General features: G+C 44.1%; 1 protein-coding gene and 1 long non-coding RNA gene across 5 annotated transcripts in view; both read right to left on the reverse strand.

Annotated features, from left to right (window-relative positions):
* Positions 1-332: 332 nt before the first annotated feature.
* On the reverse strand, positions 333-14,532 carry LOC150044392 (uncharacterized). 3 transcript variants are annotated; one of them, XR_016533184.1, is made up of 5 exons: positions 14,300-14,532; positions 10,268-10,348; positions 5,562-5,747; positions 3,981-4,141; positions 333-564 (listed from the first exon to the last, which is right to left on the reverse strand). It is a non-coding gene; the product is annotated as an uncharacterized LOC150044392 (long non-coding RNA). The 3 variants fall into 3 exon arrangements; XR_016533182.1 differs by having other exon boundaries at positions 10,268-11,297; XR_016533183.1 differs by lacking the exon at positions 5,562-5,747 and having other exon boundaries at positions 10,268-11,297.
* A 1,175-nt stretch (positions 14,533-15,707) lies between these two features.
* Lrrc28 (leucine rich repeat containing 28) overlaps positions 15,708-25,318 on the reverse strand; it is a 53,591-nt gene continuing 43,980 nt past the window's right edge. For both annotated transcript variants that reach the window (XM_090321376.1, XM_090321375.1), the window contains 2 exons: positions 23,379-23,538; positions 15,708-16,011 (listed from right to left, as the gene is read on the reverse strand). In XM_090321376.1, coding sequence (XP_090177502.1) covers positions 15,939-16,011; positions 23,379-23,538 — 233 coding nt within the window. In that variant the 3' untranslated portion in view covers positions 15,708-15,938. The remainder of the gene's footprint in view (positions 16,012-23,378; positions 23,539-25,318) is intronic.

Consider the following 25,318-nt stretch of genomic DNA (forward strand, 5'->3'; position numbering starts at 1 on the left):
ATAAACCAGACAGATCTGCAACCCCAGCCCCCCTTAGAGAGCCTCCACTCGTGGAAGCAGTATTTCTGGAACTCCTGCCGCTGACAGGAAGTGGATTTGTTATCCTGGCTCTGAGCACCTCCCACTTCACAGGTAGGGAAACTCTGTCTCCTCTCCCCTACAGCCACGTCTCAGCTGCATGGGGATGAGTCTGTGCATAAATTCTCACTTCCACCCATCTCCAGTGAAAATGGGGCTGTCCCAGGGCCTTTCTGGGGACCCAGTGGATTGAGTGAACCGCAGTAGAAATGCCTTAGTCACAGACTTATTTTATTGTTTGGAATGAGGGGTAAACGCCGGGTTTACTGCTTGCCAGGCTAGTGCTGTATCTCTTGATCCGCATCTCCCCAGGTCCTTGGCTTTGAGTTGGCTTTTCCTATGGAGTCTCATGCTTTTGCCCAGGCTGGCCTGAGCAGGCTGGATCTGAGCTCCCCTTCCCCGCCTCCTCGGCTGTAGACTGTAGCTTTCTTGTTTGGTTAGCAGCCCTCAGAGGCAGGAATGCTGTCCCCATGACATGCAAGCCACCTGAGGGGACAGGGAAGGTGTAGTTTCATCTCTCCCTCCCCATGAAAGCCTGCCCACAACTGGGGGCCCAGGGAATCATCGCTGAGATGGATGCAGGCCTGAAGGAGGCATGCGGCTGTTGCTGTCGTTGTGGTGTTTCCCCTAGGAAGCTCAGGTTGAAATCTGGTTCATGATAGAACAGATGACCAGGGCTGGTGTAGTTGTAAAGCGAGGCTGCCCCTCTAGCTGTCTTTTCCACACATGCCAGCTTCCCCTTCCCTTTCTTCAGATCTGAGATGGAGTAGCAGGAGACCCTTATCAGACACTGGTGCTATGGTTTCAGCCTTTTCAGTCTCTATAAGCCATCTATTCTTCATAAATTAGCCAGCCTCCAGTATTCTGTGATAACAACAACCAACTAAAAAAAAAAAAAAGGAAAAATAACAGACTAAGAAGACAGGTAACCTTTGAGAATGGTTCCTGGTAACAGTGGCAGCTGGGATGGTTCTCCAAGGTGCCTCAAACTGGGATTGGGGGAGGGGCCACGACTCCAGCTGCCCTGGGAAAGACAAATTCCTTTGGGGAGGGAAGCAGCTCCCTTTAACCAGGGCAGTGTCCCAAAGGGCCCACAGCTCTGAGACACAGGCCTGGAGGGTCCAGGGCCTTCCAGACTCTTCTTCCAGGGGCCATAGCCTTAGTGACTCAGCTGCAAGGAAGCTCCCACATCAGCAGGCTGGCTTACTCATTTCTGGGCCTTAGACCCAGCCTTGTTTATTCTAGGTGCTCAGTATAACGTTGTCTCTGATTTTCTGCACACTCCTTCATAAGCCTCAGTTCTGGGTAATACCCCAGAACCAGGATTCTGAGGTTCATCCAGTTCTGATTCATGGGATGCCACCATTCCCTCTTCAATAAAAGTTAATAGCTTGTCAGGCGCTGGTGGCAGAGGGCCTGCTATCCTTGCTACTCAGGAGGCTGAGATCTGAGGATTTGGGTTCAAAGCCAGCCCAGGCAGAAAAGTCTACGAAACTCTTATCTCCAATTAATCACAGAAAAAGCCAGCAATGGCGCTGTAGCTCAAGCAGTTGAATGCTAGTGTTTAGCAAAAGGAACTCAGAGAGACAGTGTCCAGACCCAGAGTTCAAGTCCTAGGAATGGCAAAAAAAAGAAGATAGCTTATGACATGGATATGAGTTGTGTTAATGCTGTGTAATAATAGATTGCTCCAAAAACTCGATGGCTTGAAGTGATGTGCAATTAGTTAGCTCCAGAGTCTGCAGGCTGTTGACTTAGGCTCACTGGGTCAAGGGTCCTGACAGTGGGCTTAGCTGAGGCCACTGGAAGCTAGTTCTGTGTCTTGCTGACCTGCTGGTCAGTAGAGTTTTCATTCCTGTCTGTTTGTGACAAAGGGGATGAGTGAGTAAGCTCTATTTGCCAGATATATATATATATATATATATTTTTTTTTTTTTAGGGGAGGGGGCATATCAATAGTAGTGGGTCTTACATCAGGACCTTGATCTCTTGCTTAACTTTTCTGCTCAAGGCCGACACTCTACCACTTGAGGCACATTTCCACTTCTGGCTTCTTGCTGGTTATTTGGAGATAACAGTCTCATGGACTTTCCTCAGATCTCAACCTCCCAAGTAGCTAGGATTACCGTTGTGAGCTATGGGTATCTGGCTCGGCTCCAATGCTTTTAAAACCTCTGCTGGCACCTCTCGGCCAAGGCAAGTGACATGACTGACATAGGTTAAAAAAAAAGAAAAAGAAAAAAGGAGGGAGCCTCAGGCGTCATGTGGTGGTGTGTGTTTGTAATATTAACTAGGAGGCGGAAGTAGGAGGATGGAAGACAAAACTGTGAGACACCGCTCAAGAGGTAGAGCCACCCGGCTAGCAAGCACGAGGCCCTGAGTTCAAACCCTAGTGGATGTGGACACAAGGTGAATATGACTGATGGATCATCCTGTTCCGTGCACTACCTGATGGGAAAGAAAGGCCAGCAGGGAAATGCTCAGAGCCACCCTTTACCGTGGTCAGTCTGAGATGGTGGTCAGGCCCCTGAGGGCTTGCTTTCATGGGCTGGATGACAGCAGCTTATGACAGCAGGGCCCTGTGGGCCAGGGAATTCTCCTGAAGCAGCAAAATGCCATGGTCTTAAGTTATGAAGTTATGGGAGCCTGGGGTAGGCAAGCCTCTCCCCTCCTCCCTTACCTTTCTCATGTTCCCCTCATCTTCTTCCCCTCTCCCGCTCCCCTTCTCCAAGATGGAGGAGAGGAAATACCACCCCAGTGGAATACAAGGGGTAAGTACAGATCCTCAACCTCACAGCCCCACAGGCAAGCAGGACAAAAGAAGATCCTTTCTCTTTTCTCTCCTTGGCTGCATTGGGGTTTGAACTCAGGGCCTTACATTTGCTAGGCAGGTGTTCTACCATTTGAGTCATACCCCCCAGCCACTTTTCGGGGTAGCTGTTTTTTAGTAAGGGTCTCTCACATTGTGCCTGAAGCTGGTCTTAGACTAAGATTCTTCCACTTCTGCCTTTGGTGAAGCTGGGGTCACAGATGTGTGCCCTCTCACGCTGAGCTTGCTTGTTGAGATGGAGGCTTCCTAACTTATGGCCTCTACCTCTCAAGGAGTGAGGATTATAGGCATGTGTCACTAGCCTTGATTCATTTCCATGGTTTGTATGGATTACTTTCAGATCTCACTGCAGGGAATTTGACCTCAGTCATTTTGGGGAAGAATGGGTGCCCCAGGCTGTCTGTGGGACCAACATGCCAGAGGCCTTGGTCACTGGTTTATCCAGGTGTGGCCAGACACTGGCCCTTAGCCTGTGTGGCCTTGCATGTCTGCCTTTTGTAGACGAGCACATTTTGGCAAGTCCAAGAGTTCTGGAAGCTTTGTACCTCTTAGGGCTACTGCCCCAAACTTCCAGAGCCTATTTATTCCTCAGGGTGAAACAATGAAGTCCACACACACACACACACACACACACACACACACACACGCATGCACACACAGAGTGAGAGAGAGAGCCAAACATGAACATGACTGAATTTCCATTCCTCTGCATTCCTATGCTTGTGATGCTTCAGAGAATAATGAGAATAAGGTTACTGAAAATATCCATGTTCAATATCCTGCTTGCTCTGTGTCCAGCATTGTTCTTTATGAATAATTAACTCATCAGTCCTCATCATCACCTACCATACCTCCAGGATGATTTGCATTCTTCCCATGAGAAACCGGAGGCTTTCATCATTTGCTGAAGTCAGATTGGCTCCTGAGCCTCACAGTTGGGGTCTGATCCGAGGCCTCATGAGGTGTTCAGGTGGGTGCTGGCCGTGGGGTGCCCACATGTCTTCTTCCCTGGGATTCTGGGTACCACACAGGAACATTTGGGAAGAGATCCAAGATGGACAGACCAACATACCTTTGACGTGATGATGGATCTTGACAAATAGTCCTGTGACATCAATGTGCAATGTTGATTTTTGAGTCAGCCTGACTAGCCTCGGAGAATATGCAGTCATCTGAGGGGGATTTCACGGGATGGGGTGCTTTCCCTGAGGGGGTGTTTCAGTGCTTGCTCACCTAAGATCAAAGAAAACCACCTCCACTGCTGTGCCAAACCACAAAGAAGTTTACTCTCGCATCAGTTGATGCCCAGTGTTGGAGTATGTTTCAGGATTGGCTACATCCAAGGACCTCAACTCTACCTCTTTGATTTCCCATCTCTAACTATATCTGTTTTATCTTTAGCCTGGCTTCCTTCACGGTGCCAAAATGGTAGCAGCTGCTCCAAGTCTCACACCCACATGTCCAGCTGTCCAAAACAAGGGAGGAATTTCTTTCTCCGGTTTAATTTTAAGAGCAAGGAATCATATTCACATCTCTATCTCAAGCTGTGTCATACACTACCACCGGTCATTAGAAGAACAATTCTGGTGCATCCCCACCCCCATCATTAATGCTGGGTCCTGATTGGCTTAAGTTCAGATCCCTCAACCAATCATAGTCATGCCCAAGATGATGGGATGTCACTTGGACCAATCAGGCTGAGCCCTTGGGTCAGGATTCCTTGGGTCAGAACTGGGAATGGTGCTGATAAACTCAAAGTCAGAAAGAAGAGGATATTACTAAAAAAGGAAGCTATGCCTTTTCACTCAGAGTCATCTTTTGCCACAGGGCTGGGCAACTAGCCTGGCATGGATCCTTCTTTGTGATGCGTGCTGGCTGTTCTGCAAGCTAAAGTCAGACAGAGAAGGGAAAGGAAGAGAGATGGAGAGGAGAGGAATGGGAGTGGACTACAGCTCCCTAGCCTTGCATGGTAACTCTCTTTGCTTTGGGCCATCTACCCAAGGTACCTCAGATCTTTAGAAACTCTTAGGAAGGCATAGTCTTCCTACTCCATCACTTTTTATATGCAATGATGTATGATGTCATCTATTTGATTAACAATTCACCCAAACAGCTCCCAATGGAGGCTGGGCTCTGTCTTAGATTGTCTCCTGGAAGACTCAGGCTTGGCCCACAGGGCTTGGCAGTCTCTCTCCCTCAGCCCCAGGGTATGAATGGGTAGAAGGTATTTTTTGCCAGAGGGCGAGGGTAGTGCAGGGCTTGAAGTAAGGGCCTGGGCACTTTCCTTAGACATTTTTTGCTCAAAGCTAGTGCTCTGCTACTTGAGCCACAGCTTCACGTCGGGTTTTTCCGTGTATGGGGTACCAGGGAATTGAACCCAGGGCTTCCTGCATGCCAGGTGAGCAGGCTTCCACCAGGCCATGCTCCTGGCCTGGGAGGGGATTTTTCACACAACCATTCTAGCAGGGCTGTCTGTTCTAAGGCGGGGAGGGGCCAGCTGATCAGGTGCTGATGACGTGGGATCAAAACTGTCTACCAGACTATGTTCTAGGTGGGGATGGACACAGACGCATGCTGGGACAAGGGGGTGGAGGGAGAGACAGGAGAGGCACATGAGAAGTCCAGCCCAGGCCTGGCTCCCAGGCTCCTTTACCTGCTGCCACCATTAGATACTTGTGCGTGACTGTCCCCAGGCTGGGAAACAGTACCATTTCCATGTCAGCCTTTCTAGAACTCTGAGTCAGCATGCCAGCGCCACTTCTAACTTAATATTGAGCAAATGGGCTTTAGTTGTTTGTTGTTGTTTTCTTTGAGTGACATTATCACTGAAGTCATCTCACTGTGGGGTGGAAAGAGAAACAGTTCTGAGCCAGCTTCAGCCCAGAGTCAGCAAGTACTGGTGTTTTGGGGGGAATGGCACAAGCGGCAGCCAGGACCCCTGAAGAACCACATGCAGAATTTAACCACTGAGCTCTCTCGGCAATGCCAAGGAGTGATCATGATCTTACCATTGTAATGCCCAGAAAGGTTATAGATGCAAACATATAAAAATCAGTCATGCATTGGTGTCTCATGCCTGTAATCTTAGCTACTCAGTAGGCTGAGATCTGAGAAATGTTCAAAGCCAGCCCAGGCAAGAGGAGTCTATGAGACTCTTCTGTCTAGTTAACCAGCAAAAAGCTTCCAGTGGAACTGTGACCCAAGTGGTAGAGTGAACAAACCAGAGAAGGAACAATACCCACAGTATTGAGTTCAAGCTCCAATCATGGTGTACACACACACACACACACACACACACACACACACACACACACCACAAAGAGATTCAAGATCACAGTAAATGGGAGAGCCCACGCCGATGGTGGTACTGGAGTCAGGAGGGCACTGACTTCATTGTCCCATAAACAATTTTATTCTTTGCAAATCCCTTTCAGGGATGCTGAGGATAAATGCTTGGCCGCACGGGAAGATATGGTTTGATGTCTAACTTTGTTTTGGTTTCACAGCACTCAAGTAACTAGTCTCAGTATTTAGAAGTGCACCAGAGCCAAATGGCTCCAAAGCTGGGCCTTGAGCCACAGGGAGAGAAATGGAGACCATGGGTTTGGCTGGGATCAGGCCCTGGAGACACAAGTCCCTGTGGGGACAGGAGAAGAGCTTTCTTATCATCTTCCACCCCACACGACCTAGTGCAGCTCCAAAGTAAATAATAAAGACAACGCAATCCTGTAATAACAAAATAAATACTGAGCTGAGCAAGGGAGGGAAGGTAACCAGGAAGGGGCAGAGTTGGAAGCATTGAGTAGGGAGAAGGATTCTTGTGGAGGCCTTCTAATAAGCGAGGCATTATCTACCATTCTTCAGAGAGGAGCCCATAGAAGGTTTCTGGGTGGGTGACTGAGGCTCAGATGGGCAGGTTGGAGAAATAGTGATGGGTACGTGTTGGCCAATTCCGGAAAGTTTCTGGCCCTGGGAAGTTAGTCTGACGCCATGAGTCAGAGCGGAAGCAGGTGAGGCTCTGAGGTGAGGGCCATGAATATGGAGGCTGGAGGCAGGGGTGGGCTACAGGGCCCTTCCTCTGCTTCCTTCTCAAGGCTTTGCCAAAGTAGAACGTATGTAGCATACGTCTTCACCTGTTTCTAAAATCCAATGGTTGTTATTAGTGTCTTCACAGAGTTGTGCTGCCATCCCCACCATCTTATCGGAAATGACTGGCTGGATGGGCTTTTGTGGGGTGGAGGAGTGAGGGCAGGCCTCAGGGCTTCAGGGATGCGCTCAGGGATGGATGTGAAACCCAAACTCCTCAGGACAGAGCTGGCTGAAGGGCAGGAATGGGAGTTACCCACAGAGGTAGGGAGAAGCCAGGAGTCTATGGATGTCAAGCGATGCTCAAAGTCAGAGGTCACTGAGACGGAGACTGTTGGTGACACTGAGGAAGGCTGGAGGTATCATGGAGGAAGGGTACAGTATCAGAGGGTGGTGAGAAGGGGCAGGGGTAGGATGAAGAGAATACGAGAGCTCAAGGGATGGTGGAGAATGAGGTAAGGAGAAGGACATAGATTTGGGCAGAAACCTAGGGTTTCTGTCTACCCCTCATCGCTTCTTCTTTTCAGTCCCTCCATATACCCTTGTCCCATCTTCTGACTTCTATTTCTCCCCATCTCTGTTCTGGTCTAGTCCAAGGCGCTTCCACCTTTTCTGGAGCCAACCGGAACTTTCCAGAGCTTCTGCATCCAGCCTCCAGAGTTTCCATTGAAAAGGGGGACCCAATGGCAATTCCTAAAACACGCAGGGACCCTCACTTTTGCTCACCTAGCCCCCACCCCATTTCTCACCAAGTTCAAGTCACAATGGTCTTCAGTTAGTTCCCAAACATGTTATGTGTGTTCCTTCCTCGCTTTGCAGACTGCCCCACCTACGCCTTTTTGTGGGATTTTCTATCTGTGTATCTGCTGTGGTTTCCTCTGGCTTTTCTTTCCTTGGAGGGAGGCCTCACCTCTGTGCGTGCTACAGATTTTAGTATGGCTTTCGTTGGTTGCTCAGTCCAGTGGAGGCCTTGATTTTTCTTCTGACATTGGGGCTGTTGGACACTACAGTCTGGGCTGTGTGGTCTGGCTGTCACTGAGGTTTCTCTACAGAGCCCACCACTCTGTCCTCTCTCCTACTGCCTGTGGCATTTGGGCACAAACTGTATTTTATGGTGTCTGGGAACTAGAGTGAACTCTCTCTCTCTTCCCCTTTGCAACTTTCTGCTCTCTCTAACATGTTGCCAATCTGTAAATGATGATTTTATTTTATTTATTTATTTTACCTCTTGGTTGTTTTGATGCTGTGAAGTCTTTCTTGTGATCACCAGGTGCTGAAAAATTAAACGTTATCTCATCTATCACCACCATCAAAGTGAGGAGGAGTGGCTTTCAACTAGTCTCTCCTGTCCTCAAGGAATCTGGCCTTGTGTCAACTCTTCTTTCCCCGAGGCTGATGTTGCTAGCACAACCAGGTCCTCTTCAGCTGCCCAGCCTTGGGGTAACTCAGTAAAGAATCTCAGGTAATGGGGTCAGTGCTCACTTGGCCCAAGAAAGGGGCTGAGGTATTTCTTGATCAGTTTTCTAGATCTGTTATCATCTGCCATTTGACTATGGGACTCTTAGAAATTATATGTATGCTTAGTACACTTTTAGCCACCTAGAAAGCTTAATTAAGCTTTCCTGCTGAATGTTTTTAATTGAATTAGTAGCAGGAGAGTATTTTTAGAACTGAGGTGATTATTTCGTGTAACATACTCATGTCTGAAGATTCTTAAACCCCTCTATAGGCCAAAAACAGCTAAAGAATAAACTCAGTGAGTCTGAAAGCCTGATAGGTTGCTTTTAGAACTTTACAACTATCATATCTATTTATCCCACTCATTATTTATACTCTGAATTGTTTCTCCCTAAGTACAGGGTGAAATGAGGTTGAGAAGAGACTTTTTTAAAATGCTTTACAAAAGTAGTAGGCCTTGGAGTGGTTATTTTTTGGTTTGGTTTTTGCTCTTGGGCTTTGCTGGTCGGGGTGGGCTCCCTTCCAAGATTTTTGTCTCATTTGGAGCTAGGTTCTCACCTAGTGGTAAATACTGCATTAGAAAATAGAAGTAACCCAAGAAGTTTGATTATGAGGAAGCTACAGTTTCCAAAAGGAAACTGTAATTCTAGATACTTAGGAGGCTGAGATCTAAGGAATGAAGTTTGAAGCCAGCCTGGGCAGGAAAAATCCTTAAGATTCTTTCCTCTATTTAACCACCCAAAAGCCAGAAGTGGAGCTATAACTCAAGCAGTAGAGTGCCAGCCTTGAGTGAGAAAAGCTAAGGAACAGTGCCCAGGCTGTGAGTTCAAGACTCAGTATAGGGCAAACGCATGTGTACATGTGCATGTACACACACACACACACACACACACACACACACACACACACACACACACACACACACACACACAGAGCAGTCTCTGAATTAAAGCTTTAGAATGTGCTCAGCTATGCTGATTGATTCAAATGAGGGACCAGATGGCATGTCTTCAAACGAATGCTCTAGAATGGATTGTCAGGGCTCCAATAAAAAACATGACATTAAAATTCAAATGAAATCCTCAGACCTTTCTAGACGAGTAAAATTGTAAGACGAGCTTAAAAAGTACTTTAAAAAAAAAAAGAGAGACACCGATTCTTTCACTCAGATCCATGAATTAACTAGCCGCAGGATAAAGGCTTGGCTCCCCGGACTCCTCTGTTTTGTACCTGTGTCCTTTGTCCTGAGCAACTTACTGCCATCTTAGAATCCAGAAAAGGGCCTGGACCAACCAGCCAGACGTCAATGATTTTTTTTCTTTCTTTTTTTTTGGGGGGGGGTGTTGGTCATGGTGTTTGAACTCTGGGTGCTTTGGTGCTGGGTGCTGGACCTAAGGTCTTTAGCTCAAGGCTACCACTTGAGCCACAGTGCCACTTCTGGTTTTCTGGTGGTTAACTGGAGATAAGAGTCTCATGGACCTTTGTACCTGGGCTGGCTTTGAACCATGATCCTCAGATCTCAGCCTCCTGAGTAGCTAGGATTATAGGCATGAGCCACTGACATCCAGCACCTCAATGGTTCTTATTGCAATAAAGTGCCAGCTGAGCAATCCCGAGTCAACAGACGAAAAGTCCCCTTTCTCTGTCTTTCACCATGCCACTTTATTTGGCATATAGGGTCTGTGTGGGACTCCTGGAGTTTGGATGTAAAACCCCCATTTTACAAGTAGACTAAAAATTCTGGAAACATGAAAAATGCAGTATGAAAATTACAGCTTACATCTCCTGGTTAAGGTAACTACACTGTGGACTTACAATTATCAGGAAACATCTAGCAGCACCATGAACACAGGCTGAAGTCAAGATGATCCGTGCTTGCATGTCACCAAAAAGATCCTGCAAGAAACCCAAGGGTGAGGTGTGGTGGGGCGGGATGAATTCTGTTTGAGGAATTTCCAACCTCCTGGGATAGGCTTGCCAATTCAGATACACCAGATCCACACAAAGATATGGGATGGGGCCTGAGTGTCCCCAAGGAAGATGGCATGTGGAGACAACTCCTGGAGTTGGCCACAGGCACAGACAAGAAATCAAGTTATTTCTTGTTTTCTTGGGATATTTGTGGTATCCGATGATTCTTGCTTCTTTGCCTTTAGAGAAAGTTTCAGTATTCCTCCATGTTTTTTCCTTCCACTTCTGCCCAAACCTGCAAATCCAGGGATGGTTCTTTGGAAAGAATTGGGTACCGTTTCTTCTTTGTTTTAGTGACCTACAATAATCACAGAGCGTTCCTGCATTTCTCAATACACACCAAGCATTTGCAGTCATAGTTTTCTAACCCTGAACTCAAGTCCTTCCTGGAAGGGGTACCGTGCCTCTGGAGGCACATGGGTTAATCTGAGCTGCTGGCAGGTAAATGAATGCCCATGCTGACAAAGTCAGGGCGCTGAGGGTTATAGGGATGTGGTTCAGCAGAGGCAGAGGTTATCAGGGGTTCTAATCCATAGGTGGCTTTCTTTAGATGCACCAAGCACGGTGCACCTTGTTCATCAAAGAGGGTAGCAAGGAATATAGGCATGAGTCATTTGTTCTATGCAATGTCTTCTTTCTGGACTGGTGGTTTTTCCTTCCTCCAGCCCTTTCTGGTCTCTGTCCTCTTCACAGGCTCTCACCCTGCAGAGTCCCTGAACCATAGAGGTTCCCGAAGGGTGTGATTTCGTCTGCTGCTGCTTCTTGGCTGAGCTATTTTCTCGTTGGCTTTCACACAGCTCTTTTGATAAACTGCTCACTTTACTGAATGTTAAGACCTCATGTCTTATTTCTGCAGAAAACTTCGGTCATGGATCTAACATTAAACAAAAGCATCGTTTATCAAATACCATCTCACTTTGTTGTCCTCATATAGTATGAAGAGGGGATGATTTCTGAGAAATCTCTTACTCAAAACTGTACATGGTTGAACACAAATAAAAGCATATCTTGAGTTAAAAATTATATTTCAAGGTGCTAGCCACAAATGAATTTTACATTGAATAAAATGATAAAATTTTTCAAGATTACTCTGTCCCAAAAGAGCTACTGATAACTTGTATTTTAACAGCTGTATGACTCTTAATACTTGTAGAAGAATTAATTTCCCATCTGCCTCCTCAAATAAATTGATGCCACATAGAGGAAGAAACTGGAAAAGTGTATTTTAAATGATAGAAATGAGAAAAGAGATCTAAGATACATTGCACATACAGATATAAAATATATTAAATCATTTTGGTAGATATGTAACAATAGCATGCAATGTGATTATGTACATATATATGTATATGGATGGTGTAGATTTTCAAAATGCACTAGGTGATGAAAAGGTTGGAAAATGTGCATAAAATCAGACTGGAGAGTGCTGACTTAGGAACGTTCTATTCTGTTTTATTAGAACATCTTGTGTGTAGCTTGTTTCTGCCTGGAGGTAAGGAAACTCACGTATTTTATGCTACATTATCTAAATGTCAGAAAGATGAAGGAACCTTGAGTTCTTTTCCTTTCAAATGAGAGACCAAAAAAAAAAAAAAAAAACAAAAAACAAAAAAACAAAACCATGACAAAGGTGCAATTCACAAAGCATGCCCCTCTAGTGGAGATGAACCAGTACTACAACATGCTTCATTAGGCTAGGGTAAGGCCTCAGATCCCTAGTCTTATACATGAAAAGATACTACAAGAAAAACAAAATGACAATTGAACTCCACAGAAGTGGAGGTATTGCTCCAGTGTTAAGAGTGTCGTTCTTAAGCTAGAAAAGAATTAAAACTCCAATGGCAACTTCTCTCATAGAAAACAAGGAGTTGTATACACATACAGCAAGAAATAGAAAACCCAAATGAGAGTAGAATTAGATTCCAGGTGCATGGGTCCCCTAAATTCCAAACAAGTGTGTCCTTGGCATGCTTCGTGAAGTATTTTATTTGGTGAGACATCATTTTAAAGCTTCCTTTAGTTCTTCAACCAGGCTTTTCTTTGAAGTATCTACAACTCCAGGGTCTGAACTTCCTTAGTCTACCCTTTTTTTCCTATGTGTGTTCCTTTTTGCATCCTTCATATGTGTGTATGAAAGGATTAAGTAATATGGCAGGCAGGCAGTGGTGCTTTATACCTATAACTGTACTATGGCGGGCTAATGTAAGAAAGATTGTGGTTCCAGGCCAGTACAGGTAGAACAGCTTGTAAGACTCCCTCCCACCCATAACTGGCCACAGTACCCATCTTCCCCACTACACAGGGGTGTATAAAGAGGAAGTCTGTGATCCAAAATGGCCTGAATGTGAAGCAAGAAACCATTCCAAACAATAAATACAAGAAGGACCAATAAGAGTAACTCAAGTGCCGGAATGCCTGCCTAGCAAGAAGTAGGCCACATGGAACACCAAGAAAGAATAACGTGCTTCGGAACTTATCACTACTTACTTCCCTGCCATGTTTATAATGCATAGCCATGGACGTGCGCTCAAAACCAGTAAGGGTGTGTACTGATCCTGTATGCATGGTGGAACACTTTTACCCTGTAGCCAGAAAGGTGATTGCCCTGCCTTTGGTTTCACCTTCTGCCTGTTCAGAGCTTCAAGGTCAAGGTGTCATCAGGTATCTCCTAAGCAAGAGCTCAACTCTTGGCATGTGTAAAAGGAATCCCTAGGTTCATGGAATGTCAGAGCTCTTCAAAATCCCTCTGCACGCCGTACTCCCCAGCTCTTAAATTCTGGTAGACCTGTTTGCTCTAAAGGTTATCCCGTGCTCCAAGCAGTCCCATGTTAATCAATCGTCTGAGTCTTTTTAGGCAAGCATCCCGGAGGAAAAGCCTCTTCACACCTGGCAAGCTTCAGTTCAGTAAAATAAATACAGTCTCACCAGTGAGATCTTCAGGGAACTGCCAGACAGATCAAATGACAACTCTGGAAATGAATTCTCTCCAGCGGCTTCCAGGCTGCCACTTTTCAGCTAGTTGCATATTGTGGAGTCTCAAGGAGCAGAGATTTGGTGTGTGGGGGGGAGCTTACTGTACATACACAATGCAGTCATTCCCCTTCAATAAATACATTTGCTGAGGCTCTTAATAGTTTCCAACCCATTCATTCTGACATTTTAGGCCAATTTTCCTCCTTGATTTGACTTGAACATTTAGTGCTCTCTTTCCTAACAAAATAAGTTTGGTTGAAACTGAGGATACCACCATTGACATTTCTGACCCATAGTTCAGGCTCAGCAATCTAAAAATAACCATTAGTGTATAAACATGTAAATTTTAGATGATGGCTCCACTCTGAGTGAAGGGTAACATCATTGTTTTGTTTTTTTTTTTGTCAGTCATGGGACTTGAACTCTGGGCCTGGGCCCTGTCCCTGAGCTCTTCAGCTCAAGGCTAGTGCCCTACCATTTGAGCCACAGCCCCATTTCCAGGGTGACATCATTGTTCAAGAAGGCAGGAGCAATATGTAAACAATCTTTCCACTACACACATAGAGACCTTGGATCACTATGAGAAGTGAAAGCTGACACTGAAGTATAAGAAGCAAGGTCAACAGTCCATATTCTGTTGTGAGGTGAGGGAATCTTCCTGCCACCCAGGAATCTTTGCAATGCTCTTGATTTAACTAGAAACCATATCCTAATGTTCCACCTTCCAACCAGCCATCGCGGCCTGTAGCACTGTATTTCCTGTTGCATGATGGGTAGCTTGAACACATACTGGTCAAGCCCCCACACCACATTTCTCACCCACCAACCTCCAGACACACAGGAGTTCTGTCGAAACTTCAATGACTCCTAAGGATGAAAGGAGTGGTCCATTTTGATACCAACCTTTAGTTCCTATTATATGCCAAGCCTTTGATACGTGAAGGCTGAACAGACCAAGCTATGAAAGGGACGAGAGCAAGTCAGAACAGCACACATTCAGCTGGCACCCCTGGGAACTCTATGCCCTCCATTCTATGTGAAGAGTCTGCTTTTCGGGCTGCGGATGATGTGACTGCAAAGAGATCACACATCTGTCAGTAACCATGTAGGATTTTTTGGCCCTGTTAAGAGCCTACCATTAAAGAGTTAGGGCAGCTAATAAAATATCATCTACCAATGTTTTTGACAAGCCTGAACGTTTTGGAAAAATCACTTTTCTACCAAGTAACTCTTCCTGGTTCTTCTACCAGTCTTGTCTTATAGAAAATTGTGTCACACACCAAAAAATAACTTTTTTAAAAAAAGAATCATTTCCCAGCAACCAGATGAACATCTGGTAGGCAAGGAGAATTGAAATGCCACCCTTCTAAAGCAAGATCAAGTATGTGACTCCTCCACAAGAAACAAGTCCCTTGAACAGTGAGAGGCTCCTGCCAGCTCTTGTATGGACTTTTTCTTTCTTCCTTACTGCAAAAAGCCATGGCTGATTTTGGATCTATTTTTCCTGAATTTTTGCAGATATCTGGACAGTATCTTACATAAATAAGGAACCCAAGGTCAAAATGAAGACCTCACCTACCAGGCACATAAATAAATGTTTAGACTTGAGGCTAGATTCACTTGGGGAAAAGCAGTAGCAGAAGTAGCTGAGGCCAGTTTTTTGTAGGTAACAATATCTGAAAGTCATATAGATTGGAGGTCTTATTTTGGTGTGCTCCCCCTTTATTTTGTGGAAAGTGCTTAACTCTAGAAAGAAATAGATCCTTTAAAGCCTCAAATGTTCCTCATTTATATGTACAAGTAACAAAATATTTCAAATCTGTTTTTTTTTCTGTTGTCTTTTAAAGACTGCATTTCATTATGTTACCATTTTTGTTGTATAAATCCCTCTTGAAAGTCTCTTAATACACTGTGAAACTTAGAAGGACCTCCACAGGAGGGGTCCTGCAGGAGGAGCCTCTCCAGGAGAAGCCTGCAAGAGTCTATCTTTGCCTCCAGCTCTGGGACTCCACCCTACTCGACAGGGCTTGGGCAACCCTGGGGTTGGCAGAGACGGAGACTGGGAACTGACAAGTTTCCACTGGAGGAAACAGGGAGAAAAATCTCTTGAGGAAATAATCTTCCCAGAGGGGAAGAAAAAAAGGGGTGCTGTGTCACTGAGGGTGTATCATTCCAAAGTTAATCTGGTTCTATTATCAAATTAAGAGCTCTTCGGGGAATGTAACTTGCCTTCCATTCGATGTAGGAGGTTCGACAACTGAATAGTTTACATATGAGACACACATTTAAAGAAGAGACACAGGAGACAAAATGTCCTTCAATTTGGGGGAGGATGTATTCCAACGTAGGAGGTGGGGAGGAGGGTGAAGGCATTTTAGCTGGGAAGCCCAATCACGACACTTCCAGAGGGTTCTGGCGGCCCCTGCGGTGGACAGTGCAGGGTAGAAAGGTCCAATCCTGCCTGCCTGGGTTCTCATGGCGTGTGCGACCTGCAGGCGGCCTCGGCCACGCTGCCAGCTCTCCTGAGGCCCTGGGGTGCTCGTCAGCCCAGCAGGTCGAAGGTCTTTAGACACTGGGTAGAGCAGCAGTAGGCCACAAAACTCACGGCTGTCCTCCTGGGAGGAAGAGCGGGAGAAGAGCCCAGTTAGTGTGAGATCAAAGGTTGGATTAGAGCAGTTGATCAATAGGAGGATGGGGGAAGGGCAGGGAACAACAGCACCAGTTGTTCTGATCACAGTATGAAGTATGCACATTGGAAATATCCTTTGGTACAATCAATACACATTTAAAAAAAAACAAAAAAACAAAACAAAAAAAAGGAAGCACGGGCTGGGAGTTTGGCCTAGGGGTAGAGTGCTTGCCTACCATGCGCGAAGAGCCGGGTTTGATTCTTTGGTACTACATATGTAGAAAAAAGCCAAAAACGGTGCTGTGGCTCCAGTAGCAGAGCTCTAGCATTGAGAAAGCCCAAGAACAGTGCTTAGGCCCTGAGTTCAAGCCCCAGGACTGGCCAACAAAAATAAAAGTGCACAACAGTAAATAGAACAGCTCAGTTGGGGAGGGGCAGACATGGGGGAGGAGAGCCCATGGAAATGGTGGGTGAGGATAAATGTGGATGAAGTCACTTATTTATACAAGTGAAAAGAGAACATGGAAACACTCTGAAATTGTTTTACAGAGGGAAAGAGAGAGAGAGAGGGAATGAGTTTGGTCAGGATTTTTGATTGCATGTATAGAAATGTTACAGAGAATACCCGCTCACACCGAACAACTAATATAGTCTAAATTTTTTTTTAAATGAAGTGTCTAAATTCTTGCCATTGAGGATACTTTCTTTGCTAAAACAACAACAAACAAAAACAAAAACAATTAAGGCTAGGTGTCAGTGACTCAAGTTTATCTTAGTTACTCAAGAGGCTGAGATCTGAGGATCATGATTCAAAACCAGCCTGAACAGGAAAGTCTGAGACTTGCATCTCCAACTAACCACCAAAAAGCCAGAAGCAGAACCGTGGCTAACGTGGTAGAGTCTTAGCCTTGAGTGGAAAGCTGAGGGACAGTACCTAGACCCAGAGTTGGAACCCAGTATTGGCATACATACAAAAGAACCAACTAGGCATGGTTATTAGACAATGGAAATAACCTTTTCCATTTCCCTTTCCAGGGAACAAGAGCAGGTATGCACCCATGTGAACATGTATGGTCTCACTGTTGGTGATGGGTGACGTTCAATTTAGGAAAAAGAAGTCTTTCCACCGTCTGTTCTGAATCCTGCTGATCAAAATGAGCAGTACAATCACAAAATTGCAGTACATTATAAAACCTGTTCAACAGAAAATGTCACCAATTTATCAACATCATGTATGTAGTTTTAAGGAATTTATCCTACAGATGTATTTACATATAGGAGTAACTTCAGAATCAGATAATGCAGTTCAATGCAATACAAGAATCTTCTCAAACTGGTGCCTTAACACTTTTCCACAGCAAGTCAGAGGCTCAGGGGGCCTCTGACCCATGCGGGCGAGGGGAAGCATGTCTCCTGAAATCTCACAGTCTCTACATTGAATGTTTCCTGGGCTCTCCACTGCTTACTCTACATTGTGGCTTTCTTGGGAGCCCAGGATCATTCTTAGCTGAGACCCAGAGGATCACAGCTCCATGCCAGCCCAGGTAGAGACTCCATCTCAACATATGAACCTAGGTATCGTGTTATATACCTGTTATCCTAGCCATAGAAGAAAGTGAAAAATATGACTGTGCCTGGGCAGGAAGTGAGACCCTATTTTGAAATAAAAACTAGAAAAAGGGGCTTGGAGGCGTGATTCAGCAGTAGAGCCTAGCAAACTTGAGATCCTGAGTTCAAACCCCTGTACCTCCAAAACTACTTCAAGCATACTATTATATTAACATTCTATTTAACTGCGAGAGACTGAATGTTTCCCCCAAAGATAGGGGGAAAGACAAGGATGTCTATGCTTGCACAATCTTAGTCCACACAGCACTTAAGTTGCAACCACTTGTAATTAAGCAATAAAGAGAAAGAAAAGACACGCAGACTGGAAGAGTAAAAATAAAACTATTTGTCTGCAGATGGCATACATGATTGTCTACATCGAAAATCCCAAGGTTAGTCTAGTTTTGATCTCACCATCCTGGTACCTCAGATTCCCAAGTACTGGGATTAAAAGCATGCACCACCACACTCAGCCCTACAGCAAGTAATTTCCAATGCAACAAGTGTCAGGATATGTATACATTTAGATACATTCCAATGAAGATGATGCAAAGTAAAAATGTATTGTAGAAGACTCCTTGACAAAACTTAACTTTCCTTGTGTTGTTTTGTTTTGCAAAGCAAAATTTACACTTAAACCACTCATACACCAAAGGATTCAGCAGCTACTAAAACCACTGAGTTCTGAAAGCAAAGCGTCCGAGTTAAGCGGCCAGGTCCATAAAGGAATAGGATTTGTCCTTTCTGAAGCTTAACACATATTGCATCATCATCAACTCCTTAGGATGCTGTTTGTGTGTGTGTGTGTGATTGTGAGTGTGATTGTGAGTGCGTACAACCTGAGGTATCATATCTCTGCTACAAAGAAATCCCAGGGCTAGGGACTCATTTGCTTTGGGGAGTACATCTATTAACAGGTTGTATCTGCTTTACTGTATTAATGATCTGAGTTGTTACAAGTATACCAGTGAATCTACCAACTTAAGATGAATTGATGCTGGTTAAAAGTCCTTTAAAATCCAGACCCTGTGGTCTGAGAGATGAGAGTTTTAGAAGTGAAACTTTGAGCATAGCAACAAGCTCTTCAGTTAAGAAAAAAAGAGAGGCTGAGTTCTACAAAGAACATCAGACATTACATTTGTGGCTTGAGAATCTTTGAGCAAACAGGCAAGGCAGAAGAAAGAGCATTTGAGCTTGCTTTTAAAATACAGAAATACTACTGTTCCTTAAAAGAACAAATCACAATGCTGTTGGCACATATTGGAGCTCACAAATATCATAAGAAATGTGGGATTTTTTCCCCTGCAAATGTGTTTTCTGATTAAAAATAAAAAAGCGTATCTTTGATTCATGTAGAGATTCATGCCAAAAGAAAAATAATATTTGTAGGAGCTGATCAGACGAAATTGCATTCCTATGTACATACGAACTTAGGGAAGACTCATCCACTAATCTACTGTATCGGCATGATACAGTCAAGTTAGTGGTAACTACTTCCCGGAAGATCCCATGTGTATGAAAGGTTTAAAATGCCACATACTTGTTTCCTTCTTGGTTGATCCCTGATGCTGACTTTGGGAATGGAAAGTGTGTGTGTGTGTGTGTGTCTGTGCGCGCACACGCGCACATACACAAAGGATAATGCGCTTTGGTTATAGTAGAATTCTCAGTATCCAGTGTATAGTCTAGCACAGTTGATGGTCAAAAACTAATTTCTAAACAATACATTGAGCAAGAAACAGTAAAGAACAACAAACTTAAATCTGCTGGGAGTGGGGGTGAGGGAAGCGGAGCAGTATTTTACTTCCTCAATCACCTAAAAATAGGCCAGTGAATAAGTTCTGGTGGAAGCCAAAACAAGTATGCACAAGGTTTTATCATTGGTATTACTTGGTTTCATAGAAAGAAAAGTAATGGGCACCCAAAAAGCAAGGAAAAAGTTTCATGTAACTAAACTGGAGTAGAATCCTCTAGTAGAGATCACTAAAAAGTAAACTACCAGTGAGAGAAAGAAGGGAGTATTCATTTGTTCTGAAAGATGAAAAGAAACTGTAAGAACAAGACAGTCTGCACGCTCTCTAAAGTCTCTAAGCACGGTGCAGAACTCAACATCTGGAGCTCCTGAGTCAGCATGCAGGCCTGGAAGCTAGAACCAAGCTATGTCACCCCGGGTCTGAAAGATGTGTGTGGATGGCCATGCTAACATCACCACAGCTGCTGCCTCATCACAGGCTGGGGACAAACGCCATGTTTGCTGGCTGACCAGATGCATTAACCAAAGGAGAGCGTGACTTTTTGTCAGCCATTCACAAGTAACTTGAAAGAAATTCTTACATGAAACCACTGGCCTACTTCGGTGATGATTAAAAATAGTTCTGATCTCTAAGTCAATGCCAGCTTGTTGCAGAAGTTCACGACGTCGCAAAGGAAACCATTGTTACTTTGGTGTATGGACTCTTTCAAGTGTTTTTCCTTACATATATAGAGCTGTTTAAATATGTGTTATGTATAGGTATACACATCAATGTTGACACCCCTGACAAAAACCAGGTCAGATCACACATTCTTTTGTGGAACCCATTGTGACAGGTTTTCAAGTAATCAGAAATATTTTGCTAAACAATCTTTCCTCCCCACTTTTTTTTTTACATCTGTATAAAATCTTAGGCAAAATATTTTTTTCAAATCCCTCTAAATATTTCATAAAAATGTTTGTAAAAGTGCATTCTCGTTGAGTGCATAGGGTTATAATTTAAGTTTCTCACAGACCAATAAGTAGGCTCCTCTCCTTCTTGATTTTGGTCATAAGAGAGCACTCAGCAAATTGGTTGTGCCCATCTGAAGCTCTTTATTTTAATGAAAAAAATAATAAAGCTTTCAGAATGAATATTTGCTATGTGTATAGGATACAAGTCATGAACTTACTAGCCATTTTTCTCTGCTACATGCAGCTGAAGGTTTGAAAAATAATGCAAAGTACTATAACATTTTCCTTCATTCTGCATTAAATTTAGGACAAAAGTTAACACTTCCACGGAACTTGGTATTTCAGAAGAATATTCAATATGTTCCCTTTAAAAATAATACCAGATGTCCACATGAATTTACATACTAGCTGATATCATATATTATTTTATGACAAGCAATGGGAACTAAGCTGAATATATTAGAGAAAGTCCAAAATATGATCAAGACTTTTTAAGAGCTGATGATATGGAAAATTCTGATTTTATGTTCAGCCTGAAAATTCAAGTATTTGGGTTTCAGTTATAAAAGAAGTACTTTAAAGATGGTCATAGCTAGCTGATGTCTCTGCTTTGAACACAGTATTCCTGCCAATATAGGAGTCTGCTGGGTGGAATGATACTATATGTGAGAAGCCCAGCTACACATCCATGTCTCTGCCTTATCCAAAAGCCATTAGGTCTTGTTCAACGAATGCACTTTGCCCAAGTCCTGGATGCTAAACAGACTCGACTTGTCTTACTACATTAGTACTATTGTATTGTTCTGAAATAATCCAAACTTATTCATACTGAATTTCTAGACTTAAGGGGGAAATGTAAGTGCTAATTAAGGTGCCCACATTTCTATAAAGGTAACAAAAATGACGTCATTGGAAGGTTCTACTTTATGTAAGCCCTAGTTTAAGCTGGTACAGTGGCTCATGACTACAATTCCAGATACTGGGGAGTGGAGCGTGGGTAGGTAGGATTGTAGTTCCAAGCAACAATGTGAGACTCTCTTTGAAAAAATAAAGTAAGAAGCCCCGAGTTCAAACCTTGCTACTGCAAAAAGAAAATAGAAGTTCATTTTTTTAAAACAGCAATTTTATAATTTAGAATTTGGCTACTGAGCAATCTGACTGTACTGTTTTGTTCTCATTTTCATATCTGCAGTAAGGAAAATGTCTTCTATAGCAAAGTATAATTATTATCGTATGAGGAATTTACAGTTTAATGAATTACTTAAGATGATTTATGAATAATCTTGCAAGTATGAAGCTCATTTGCTACAAATACAATAAAAATCAGGAAGAAATTATTGGTAAGGTATAAAGGTAGGTGAGAATGCTAAGCATTTCCTTGGTATTTCATCCACTGCCCAGGTCCTATCACACAGATGATGGCTGTGAACCCTCAAGAGGCTGAGGAGACATCACTTATCCTCTTTCTGTTAATGGAGGGATAAAGCTCAGAGATGCTCAGCAATCCCAGGCCTCCCCAGGGGGAAGTCAGGGTCACACCTGTGCCACCCGCAGACAGACAGTGTCAGAACTAACTGGGTTGGAAGCCTGAAGCAGTCTACCACCGAGGGAGCCATTGCTTGTTTGGTGTGCAGGGAAAATCCTAAACATTTGGCTTGAGAAGTGATTTGTACAGCAGGACAAACATTTTGAGTTGAGGTCCGGGGTTGGTTTGTTTTGCTCAGGGCAAGGACCAAGGTTCAGAAGATGTCCCCTGTCTGTAGGAAACAGGAACTGAAACTGTACCAAATAGGATTAACTAGAGCAAGAAAAGGATAAACACACTTTGTAGAAGTAGGTACAGAGAAGGAATAGGTAATCCACTTGGTGAACATCTATTATGCATTAGGTGTTTGCTTTCTTTATCTGTTCATTGTCATAATGACGTGCAGGTGATCCTGTCCCCATTTTGAAACTCAGAGCTCAGCACCTGTCCAAGCTCTCGCAGAAGAAAGGTCAGGCCTATGAGCAAAGTCCATGCCCCGAATGCACTGACTACCGTGCAGGGATTAAGGGATGAGGAAAAGGGGTGGGGCTCTGTGAGTTGTTCACGAGGCTCTGGGTTCCATCTCTAGCACGGGGAAAACAAAAGGAAAGGAGAGAAGGAAGCAAGTAGGGAAGAAGAGAGAAAGGAAGGAAGGAAAAAAGGAAGATAAATGAAAAAAAGTGTAAAGAAGAAAAGTCTGGAAATTTTTCCCAAATGATCCCAATCAGCATAGGCAGGGTAGCAAATATCTGTAATCCCAGTACTCAGACACAGGCAAAGGCTCAAGAGTCGGAGGCTGGCATGGGCTATATAGGGAGACGGACAGACGGACACACACACACAACCAAAACTCCTCAAAAAAACTCCAACCAACTAAACAAAATGGATCATAATGGAAGGACTTGTAAACATTGACCAGATTCACAGAACTCTGTTACCTGGAAAACTGACTCACCCCAAATACCATATTTAAAAGGTAAGTGAAATATTAAATTGCGTTTTCTTCAAAGCTCAAAATTTTTCCCACTTAGACAAACCAGGATAGTGCATGCCCATGGGATCTTTTCACCCAGGGGATGTTTCCCAGGTCTAATAGTCAGGCCCGATGCCAGGAAACAGGGTGGCATGAGCATGCCACACGCACGTGTGCGCCCAGGGTTTGCTCACACACTTCCAGTTAGCAGCTACACAGAAGAGCTGGGCGTGGCCCATTATACAAGGACTATTTTTCTTGCATCCTAGCTGCCGAGACTATTGTGAACAGGGGCACGGCAGGAAAACATCCCCACAAAGAACGAGCTACTCTGAAGTATCCATTCAAGCTGGTTTTGTGGATGACCAATAAAGGGAGTCTAGCGTTCTTCTCAGGCTGAAATGTGCACTTGTTTTATTTAGCTGCATCTCAGGAAGCATCTTACGCTTCTTGAAAGCTTTGCAGGCTCAGCCTTCTTTCTCCCCAGGCTGCACCCCCTCGCCCAGGAGTAAACCCTGGTGCCCACTTAGGCCTGATTACCCCTGGTGCAGCCCTGCCATCGGCGTCTCTCTCAGGGGAAAGAGCTTGGGGTAGACGATGGTAAACATGGGCTCACTACACCGGTGGCAGTGCCCCAGGGGGCAGTGAAGCAGCTCCAGGAGACTTCTGGGTAAGGAGATCGGAGACAAGAAGTTCAAATCTGGAACACAAGAGAAAAATCACACATGCATGACTGAGGGGAAAAAAAATCAGAGCTCTCAAACCAGACTTTCTTCACATCCTTTCTTTGTTACCAAGGAAGTTTATTCGAACCTTTGCAAAACTATTTAGTTAAAAGTGCTTTGTGTTGAAAATTCTGTTATCTGATAGACATTCAATAAAACTCTAACATTATTAAGAAATAAAAGGGTTTTTTTTTTTAAGTTTTCATACAAAAAGAAAGTGACAATCTACTTTTTGAAGGGAAACCAGAAGCTGTCCTGAGGTACAGTCAAGTAAAGAATAAGATCAAATAGTCTTTAAGAACAAGGATCAAAAAGGCATCACTTTATCCAGACGGGGTTTTGCCAGCCTTTGTAAGAGGCAGAGAACTGAGAGAATGGGTCCACAGCCTATCACTAACTTCCATTAAACTACCTGTGAGTCAAGCATCAACCACAGCTAGTGTGTGTGTGTGTGTGTGTGTGTGTACACACACTTTAGTCTACACACATGCATATACATATATATGTGTGTATACACACACATATCAAAAGAAATGAAATGTGGCAGCCAAAGACAATGGAACATAATGGATCTAAACCTTTCTGCTTCTCTCCTGAGCATCAGAGTATTCTTGGTCTAAGGGATGTGGTGAGAAGTAAAATGCCCCCAAACCCATGTGAACTGAGGCAGACCCACTCGGAGGCTATTTTGGTAAGCACTCTGCAGAGGCAGATATGGCCACACTGAGGTCAAGTTGAAAGCCAAAAATCTTCACTGGGAAGGAAATGCCCATCATCTCTGTGACCAGTTATACCTGTCCAGGTTGGTCAATCACCTGCCACCTCTTTTTCCCTGGCTCTCCCCCAGTTTTTCCCGCTCATCCCTATGCACAAGTTGCAGAGTTCATTTTCCATAGTGTCAGTGAGTATCACGGCTGCACTGGTTCATCCTTTGTCCCTCCATTCCTATGTCGCACTTGAAATTCTTTGCTTACTGTTTCAGAACAACTTTATGCTAGACATTGCTGGAAGGATAAGGATACATTTTCTAGACTTAAATGATATATGCGGATATACATATATATATGTATACACAAAGACAAAACATTTAGCAGCTTCACTTGACATTTATTTAGTTATTTATTTTGGTCAGTCATGGCGCTTGAACTCTGGGCCTGGGCATTGTCCCTGAGCTCTTCAGCTCAAGGCTACAGCCCTACCCCTGGAGCCACAACACCATTTCCTATTTTCTAGTGGTTAATTGGGGATAAGAGTCTCGTGGACTTTTTAGTGCCTGGGCTGGCTTTGAACTGAAATCCTCAGATCTCAGCCACTTAAGCAGCTAAAATTACAGGCGTGAGCCACTGTGCCTGGTTGTATTTTTTATTAAGAAGAAATTCTGCCTTAATAATACTGCCTTGTACTTCCCTACATTTGGTTCTGGGATTGATTCCAAGGCCTCCATACACTAAGCACAGAATCTATATTGAGCTGCCTGTAGCCCTGCCTAGTGCTTTCTTGGGGTATTTCAGTTATACACCCCATAACACTGTAAACCCATGTGCTTGGAAATTCTTTCCAAAACACAACTTGGCACATTGGGGCAATATTGCCAAAGGTCCTATATTTCTCCGATGTGAGGAGACAGCAAGGAACAATTCTGCTCTGTTGAAGAGACAGATGTTCAAGTATATGCTAAGGATAAGATCCTATGGTCAGATGTCACTTCAATGTAGCAAGTGTACAGATTCTACACACTCGTTTCCTTCACTAAAG

The sequence above is a fragment of the Megascapheus bottae genome, chromosome 30 (genome assembly GCF_031878675.1).
Source record: "Megascapheus bottae isolate mThoBot1 chromosome 30, mThoBot2.hap1, whole genome shotgun sequence".
NCBI lineage: Eukaryota > Metazoa > Chordata > Mammalia > Rodentia > Geomyidae > Megascapheus > Megascapheus bottae.